The sequence below is a fragment of the Lupinus angustifolius genome, chromosome LG06, assembly GCF_001865875.1.
Source record: "Lupinus angustifolius cultivar Tanjil chromosome LG06, LupAngTanjil_v1.0, whole genome shotgun sequence".
NCBI classification, from domain to species: Eukaryota; Viridiplantae; Streptophyta; class Magnoliopsida; order Fabales; family Fabaceae; genus Lupinus; species Lupinus angustifolius.
The window spans coordinates 23,020,238-23,029,440 of NC_032014.1; the positions used below are offsets into that span (position 1 = coordinate 23,020,238).

Genomic DNA, 9,203 nt, shown 5'->3' on the forward strand with positions numbered 1-9,203 from the left:
AGGGTTATTGTGGGATGTTACTGACTAATAACTAAGTAGATTGGGTCGTAGCTCTATAATTCGGATTGGGTTTATCATTGGATAAACTGCATTACTAATATTGATCCCAAAAAAGAAACAGTGAGCACCAATCATTGTACTATAAAAATTGTATAAGTCCTATCTATGGTCATTTGAGCCTCCTAAAGATCTACTAAATTCATCAAGTTGTTCCAAAGGATAAAACGGCATGTTATTAATGGAATTCTTTGTCAGCTCTATGTAAAATACTCGTTTGACTTCCAAGCCTTTATCCCACCTACTACACTACCACAATAAACATATAAATATACAGTGTGCCCCATATTGTTTTTCCCAAAATTATTTTTCAAATAACAGGAATGAGTATGAAATAAGCACCACAATGCAACGAGAAAATTTGGCATGCTCCATATGCCCAGTCAAATTATCATTTCTCCAAAACCATTCTGAAATTATATTAACACGCACCAACTGCAAATGTGGCTCCATGCTTCTACACAAGTATTCTTACTTTGTACAAAAGAAACTAGACTTCTGAGGTTAGTGTGGATTGATGAACACTACCAAAACCAATCCTCTTTTAAACAAAATTTTGATGCTCACTACTTCAATTTCCGGCAAAGTCAGCTCATAATGACAATCTACTGATGCGCCTTTCTGAGTCTTCTTCGTCTGTAAAACTTAAATGAGCCACTAAACCTGTCATCTTGTTTTTCAAGTAACCATTCGGGACTGGTTCCATTCTGGCACTGTTGTTCCTCCTGATTTGGTTGCTTCACCTAAGAATCAATTAAGTTATCAGTCAAAATGAAGCAAGAAAATGGCAAAAAAGGAAATTATTTTATTACAACAGTGTCAATCAGTAAAACAACAAACATTTTCTGTATGTCTATCCTCGACAACTTTCGTACTACTTTGACTTATATAGCACAGTACTGGTACTTTGTGTAACAGAAAGAAAAGTTGTAGAGAAAATTGTCAAGCTAAGCCGTAAGAATAACACTGCACTTAGAGCAACTTTAGTGTTTAGCTAAGCAATATGTGTTAAGAGCTTAGCATACTAACTAACATGCATTGCAGCATTTGAAGGAGATAAGCTTCACTTAGCTATAATATGCTAAGTGGAGCATAGGAGCTAAGGCTACAAAAGCAACAAAGTGGGTCCATCTTGTGAATTATGTGGGTGAATCAGTATTGCAATTCATACGTTGGTCGATCCTAGCACATGGTAAAATGTGCTTACTATTGGACAGTTGAGTTAGCTAAGGAAGTATTCTGAGGAATTGATGACGTCAAAACCCTTAACCATACATGACGTATGCTAAGGGATGGAGATGATCTTAAAAGTTAAAACAATTTGAAGGATAAGATGAATGTACCATGGTAACCTGGTCACAAGCATCACTAGCAAGATGATCATTTTTGCCTGCACAAGTACTGGAAAAATATCAATTTGTTAGATTCATCATCACTTCCCAACATAAAATCTCAGAAAAGCGTATTTATGTTGACAATTAGCGAAAAATGAAATACTTGCTCTACAATGAGATTTGCATGACAATGAAAACCAACTTGAATGCTTTATTTCCTCTAAAATGTGTCATGCTTTAGATGTCAAGGGAAGGAAAACTAAGCATATTTACTAGCACTATAACAACAACCATAATCAAAGCCTTTTCCTTACTAATTGGGGTCGGGAAATGATTTCACCAGGTTCTGTCAAAAAATCCCATCTTCTGATTGGCCATTTAGGTCTTGATTCTTCCTAATTGTTTCACCTTGAGTTTTTATTAGTCATCATCTCCTAATTATTGGGTTATCCTCTATTACTAGGACTAACAAAATCTGAATGGGTTTGGATTCTGTTAGGTAGGCTCCTAATTGGCCATCTGCTACATTTTATGAGAAAATAAAGAAACAAAATCATGCATAATAAGCAGCCTACCTAACAAAATCCAAACCTGATTCAGATTTTGTTCTAAACAACAAAAATCACAAAAAATCTTATAACAATTAATCCCTAACAAACTTTTCCACTTGTATATCTTACAAAAACACTACCCTATAAAACCAGCTGCTGAAAGCCACATATATGTAATATGTCCCCAAATACATAAAAACACATTTCTTATAAAAAAATCTACCACGAAGATTAACTTTGAAACTAAATTTCCAAATTTCAACATTTCAATAATAAAGGGATTATTTTTATGCCAAGAACTAATTCACATGCAACATTCTAAATGCAGAGTTCTGATACCACTTTCATTGTTTTCCTTGCCAAACTCATTACTGCACAATATTAGACTGCCTATACTTATTCTCCTATGTGTGTGAAATACAGCATCTAGTGCCATTTTAAAATGACTAGGACTTAGTAAACAGAGGTGAGACTTACTCATCGCCCATTTGAAGGTACATCATCCCTCTTTTCTCAATCTCTTCAGCTTGATATAATTCAGATACTGGACTGGAATTACCAAAGTTAATAATACAACTTCCAGAATAAGCATACTGTGGTTTTTGTTGGGACTCTGCAATAAGTAGCATTGAAGTTATAATCCAGTTAGAGTGGGAGCAAACTTATTTCCTTGTCTCGTTCATAAAAACCAAGAATAATAAGAAGTTACAAACCTATTGACAAAACTGAATCTGGAGACGGGACCTTCATCAAAAGCTTATGGCACATCATGGTACCCTGGAAATCTAAGAATGTATAGTCCAGAAATTCTGACCTCTCTAAATTAGTCATCTTTACAAAGCCAAAAGAACCTGTCCATGTTTCTAGCACACTAGGAACAGCAGGCAAAACTAGCCTTTCCACTCCTAATTGCACGAGCCTCTGATGAATGAAAAATACAGGTCAGAAAATGATATATTCAAATATATTTGTTACTCTACGACTTATTTTAATGTAAAATTACCAGATTGTATTCGTTACACATTGACATGATTAAAAAATAGATTTCGCAATGTCATTACTTTCTTTTAATAGAACAACCAAGTGAGAAAACAACCAAGTGCAATATTATACCATTTAGTCCAGGCCAAAAAAATAAGGAAAACAAAAGAAAGGCTTCCAAGGATGGGAAATAGACCAAAAAAGATAAGTAAAGAGGAACCTCGGAACAAATGAACAAAAAAAGATAAGAGGAAAATATGTGAGTTACCTTTTCGAGCTCATTCATTAAAATGCGACACATTCCATGACGACGGTACTGTAATCTAGTACCAACAAGAGGTACTTCTGCCACTTTCCTTCCATGGACCCTAAAAAAAGTTGAAATAGAAAATCGGATTACCGTAACATGAAAAGAGGTAGAAAACTTCAGCTAAATAGAATTTGCAATCAAACCAAGCTTGGTGCTTGATAGTGATAGTTTGATAGATCCTTATACTCACCTGACAGTTGCCACACTAATCAGTTCATCATTTCTTTCCAGAAGAACATTATAGAAACCCTTGAAATTTAATCGATTAAGCTTTGACCTACAAAGTTCCAAAGTGCATAAGATATTAACTTAGAGATACAACAATAATGTAACACAATTTAGAAACAGATATCATGGTCACAAACAGTAAATATAGTATATGTAAACCTCTTCTTGTAATAGACTTATGGAAACATGGTATAATTTCTAACAATGAAATATTGCCATGCAAACAACTTTATTTGTTACACAAAAATATAACAGTCCAAATTGAACATCTCAGGAAACGTGAGATTAAAGGTAAAATATCATCACATTACAATTTTCTGAGGTATATTTTAAGCACTAATGATGAGTATGACAAACATAGAATACAAAGAACTATAGTAAAACATTAGAAGCCAAGCTTGAAGGCTTAGAATTTCTAACCATCTGCTAAATATAACATCTTCCATAAGATCTCTGCTGGAGAAAGGTTCCTTTAAGGGCTCAAAACATTCATGCATCACTGATAGAGCAACCTTGAGTTTGCTGAAATTTTCTGCCAATGGCTCATTTTCAGTGCTATCGAGATCACAACTCTCAGAGGTGATAGACTTCACCAATGTCCAAGTTAGATTTCCCACACCCACTGAAACTGGCTCTCCCAATAGTTTATGCAAGGCTGCATATATCTGCAATAGAATAGAGAAGAGAATCCAAAGTAAAATTAACAAAATCAAGCATCATTAACCATCTACCGAATGATATATGCATATAAGCAAGCATGGTCAGAAAACTCAAGAAGCAAATAATGAGCTCATCCTAGATTAGCAAGCATTAATACCATAAAACTCTCATGTCGAACTTTTGACCACTATCACCTATTCAGAACCATAAACAATAAATACAACTTTGTTGCAATTAAAAGCAGTAGAATAATGCTTCCAATAAAGGTTAAAATAAACACAACAAAATAAAATAAAATAAAAGAAAAAGAAAACAAAATCCTGATGGTAGTAGATAAGAAATACCAATTTTTGAGCAAAATATAACTAAAATCTTCCTAAAGCTAGAAGAAGAAGAGGGAGGGGCAATATGCCTACCTTTTCACAGTCTTTTCCACAGAACCAGTTTTCCAAATCACTTCTCGATTTACATAAATCTCTATTCCTCAGGCACCTAACATGATCTGCATAAGGTTGAAAAGGATGACACCATGAGCATTGCAATGTTCTTTTAGAATGCACACCAATCAAGCGAGGCCCAGTGCACGAGGCTCTCACCTAGTGGGGTCTGGGGAGGATAGATGTACGTAACCTAACCCTCATAAGTGAAGAAATTGTTACCGGGATTTGAACTCATGACCAAGTCACAAGGAAAACAACCTTACGTTGCGTCTAGGGTAGATATGCATGCAAATACACGCTAAAATCAAAAGATATCCAGGCATGGATGAATTATTAAATGGAATATACATATTATCTTACACTTGTGTTCACATTGAATGCAAGTAAGGAAATGTCCATCCTCAGCACCATCAATTTTGCTTTGGCCACACATCCCACATCGACATGATGGACAAAACCAATCACCATCAGGGATATCCTATACAGGAAAATGAAACCAGCCCATGAAACAACTCAGATCCAAGACCAATTATTGGTATGAAAGTCCTAAAATAAATTAATAAAGAAAGCAAAAATAATATAGAAGTAAACATGGCATTATTAATGAGGATAATGGTTAACCTACCTCCAAACCAAGACACGTCTTATGAAATGAAGATGGGCATTGATCACATAAAATCAGGTCACCACCATAGTGGCAAACAGAACAAAGATAATCATTCTCACTTTGACATAAATCATTGCATGGTTTTTCCATACTTTCCCTTGTCTTATAGTCTTCCATTATTTGTATCTGGCAATCTAAGAGTGACCTACCATCTTCCAAATGGATACTAGCAGCGGGTCTGCTGGTACGATAGCTGCTAGCATGTTTTTCAAACCCGGCAAGAGTATGTACTGTTTGACAACAGGTACACCTGATTCCATCACGACTTATTCGGCCTTCAGCCAAAGCCCGGTTCCTACCTTTCGCCTGGTAATAAACTTTAGACCTTGGTAACACCATGTTGCTGTCTATCAACCAAGACAGAACATTTTGAGGTTTATAGTGAGATGGACAAGGGGTAGACACCTGTTGCACACTTTTACTTGATCGCAGCACCCTTAGAGGTAATCCGTTGCTTTGAAACTTAAGTAGGTTAGACTTCGAATTCTTCAAGCATTTCCGCTTCCGCTTTGGAGAAATGGTCATGTTAGGATTACTTTCTTGGATATAAAAACCACATGCAGTGTAGAGTGAATGGAATCTCCGGTTTTCTGGAGATGTATACAACACCCCCTTTCTTCTATTATCAGGAGGTGGATCCGTAAGGATCCATCCTACTGCTAACAGATGCTTCCTTGCTTTCAGTATCAACTTTCTTTTATCAGCCATGTCCATCTCAGATGCATGCGAGTAATATTCCACAACAGCTTCAGGGCAAAACTCAGGGTCATGTGTATCTTCCACAAGAGGTGGCACAATCGGTGTAAGAATGTCTATATTCTGAATCTTTTGCGATTGATTAAGAACATGTGAAAGATGGCTGTCATCTGTAGAATTGTTCATACTTTGATCCTTTTGGGACAGCATGGAATCCATTAGCATATTACATACTATAACAAGCGAATAATAAATCTTCTGCCCATTTTTATCAGGTGACTTGTATCTATACCTGTATTGGTTACCATCGTAACGTGATGTCCACTCAATTTCCCATCCAAGATATGCAAGATGTTTCAATACTTCATCTCTCGCCTTAGAACGATGAACTCCAAGCGCATACTCTGTAACAGCATTAGGACAAAATTGAACTTCAGACAGTATCAGAGGATTCCAATTTGACCCTGAACAACTTGAGCATCCACTTTCTCCATTTTTTTCAGAACTAGCACCTGCAACTACTTCACCAGCATCATGACAGGAAGCTTCTTTCTGCAACTCAGGTAAGACCTCTTGAATAGGAGGAATAGGTTCTTCCTGCACCAAAATTTCCTTTTCAGTAAAGGTCATATTCGAGTCTGCCATAAGATGCATATCTGGTTCCACACCGACAAAGGGATCAATATTACATTTCTCATAGTTTTGAACGGTATCTGACAAATTTAATGAGTCGCCATTTTTCAGAGGAGTGTCACCTTTTCCAAGTTCAGAATCAAATGCATTAATAGGACTACCGATACAATTAAAATTTGTATTGTCAATGAATTCGCTGCCAGAATTTACAACCAGAGGGTTGGCCTGATCAACTTCCCAAATGGAGTCAGGATTAGCAGTAGGTTCAACTGACTCCAGCTCTTGTGTTTCTTTCAGTAAAGTACTTGGTAGGTCTAAGCGTGACAAGACTTCTTCAAGTGTAACAGTCAAGTAATCTCTAATTACCTTCATCACCGGGTCTCTCCATAAAAACTTCACATTCAAAGTCCACTCCCTAATCATGTCAAAGTCCTTTTTTGTCCGTAAATCGTACCAAATTTGCTTTGCTGAAACTGAAACAAGTGATACCCTGTGAAACTCCTCAATCAATTCAAGAAAAACCCACTTCCCTCGTCGCTCCCACACCTGAGTAACTTCATCCCAATCCTGAGTAATCCGCAATTGATGAATTCCAATAGTCATTTCATCACCCAAATCTGGGAAAAACACTCTCCTCTCCTTCATTCTATCACAGTGATCAAATATAACACCTTCCCACCAAGCTTCCTCGTGATTCGCATCAACACACAGACCAAACTGAAGTTCACATCCCTCAAATGAAATCGTAGGAGGCGGTGGCCTAATCAACCCGCGAGTATAGACATATGAAGAATTAATATCACCATCCAAAGCACCAGTAACATTGACTACTTCCACATAATCCATCCCATTATCATCTAAAATATTATCATATCTGACATGCCGCTTCAGCTTATCAAACTTTATAACTATCCCCGGGTGCCATGAGCCCAGAAAACCGTCCTCCTCACTCCTCACCTGAAAAAATTATGAAACTTTTCAAGATCCTGAAATGGAAAAAATCTCATGAACAAAATCATCACACTCATGTTCACCACCAAGTATCTTAAAAATAGCAACTCATCATAATGAGAAGTAAATATTGCAACTTTTACAAACAATAATTACTACACATTTGCATAAACAGAAAATCACCTAAAAAAATTTAAAACCTTTGAAATTCGAGAATTGGAAAATTTGAAATTAAGAAATCATCATTCATCACACTCATGCTCACCAATTAACTTCGTAGCAACTAAATAAACAGTGACTCCACATTATCACATTACCATAAATAGTGCCAGAGAATAAAAATACATTGCATGAATGACAAAGAGAATGAACATAAACCCGTTAATGAGAATTAAATCATGAAAACAACAATGGCGTAGGTAATGTAGCTGAAATCATTCAAAACACAGCGACCCAGAACAACACTAATGGAAAGTAATCAAAACCCAAAATTAAGAACAGCTAGCACAAATAGAAACAAATGCACAGATAGAAACCCAATCAAAACTTTAAAAAAATTAAAAAGAAAAGGAAAATAAAACCCCAGAAATTGAAAAACGAAAAAAATCACATCTTTATTAAGAAAAGGGTTAAAAAAATCGACATCACCTCGACCCGTTCATTGAGAAGAAGTTTTGATTTTTTGCTTCCATCGACATGATCCCTTTTGCGCTTTTTGCTACGAGAATTCTTCACCGCCATTGGAGAGAGATTTCGAAATTCGAAACGACGGCGATTATGCTACAATGTTTTGAGCACAATCTCACTCTTGAGTGTTTTCTTTTTTCTTTTTCTTTTTTTGCATGCACGTTTGGGTATAAAGTTTATAAACCAAAATAGAAAGAGATAGAGAGATAAGAGAGAGAAAATAAAGGAAAGAATCTGATAGAAAATCAAACGACGAAGATTATAGCCCAAAATTTCGCCAAACGCATTCTCTCACTTCAAGTCTAATACTTTGTCTCCAAGGAACACTTTTTCTTCAGAACATATCTGCTATCCAGTCCCATAAAGTATACTATTCAATATGTCATTCATTGTGATTAATTAAAAAATATATTTAAATTAAAATTTTAATAATTAGTTATTTTTATAATCAATCATAAGTAGTGGTACATGACATGTTAGACTGTTTTGGGTTCTCATACCACTCTCAGTTTTAAGAGAAACAAATACTTTTGTTTTTTTAGATTATATCTTATTGGCCCATGTCATTGGATTAAGTGGGATTTCATAGTGAGTAGGATCACATTTAATAATAAAATATTTTTTTGATCAATTAAAATAAAAGTGGCATATAAAGTAATATATTTTTTGGAACATAAAATAAAATGTGTAAGATATTCTTCACTTAAAATCTTGATTTAATTCTCTTTGATGTAATTTTATCATAGTATCTATTACTTGAACTAATTACTTCTCCCTAATAATGGTTTAAAGAAGGGGTTGTGTCAACCATTGGAAAAAATAACTTTTGGAGTGATGTAATTAATAAAATAAAAGAGAAAAATAAAAGTTATAATTAATTGAATTGTGATAAAAGTTAAAGTTTTCTTTATTTCCTATTGAAGAGGTATTACTAAAATTGGAATAAAATAACCTAGTTCTAGTTCACCTATTGGACGGAATTGAAAGAGGCATGATGTTAGACTGTTC

At 35.3% G+C, this 9,203-nt stretch overlaps 1 protein-coding gene across 1 annotated transcript; it reads right to left on the reverse strand.

Annotated features, from left to right (window-relative positions):
- Nucleotides 308–8,523, reverse strand: LOC109350262. The gene is made up of 11 exons (XM_019591460.1): nucleotides 8,157–8,523; nucleotides 5,187–7,514; nucleotides 4,922–5,039; nucleotides 4,538–4,623; nucleotides 3,882–4,126; nucleotides 3,424–3,510; nucleotides 3,192–3,291; nucleotides 2,656–2,863; nucleotides 2,420–2,555; nucleotides 1,401–1,458; nucleotides 308–800 (listed from the first exon to the last, which is right to left on the reverse strand). Exons 1-11 carry the CDS (start codon nucleotides 8,247–8,249, stop codon nucleotides 663–665), a joined length of 3,597 nt encoding a protein of 1,198 aa, XP_019447005.1. The 5' UTR covers nucleotides 8,250–8,523; the 3' UTR covers nucleotides 308–662.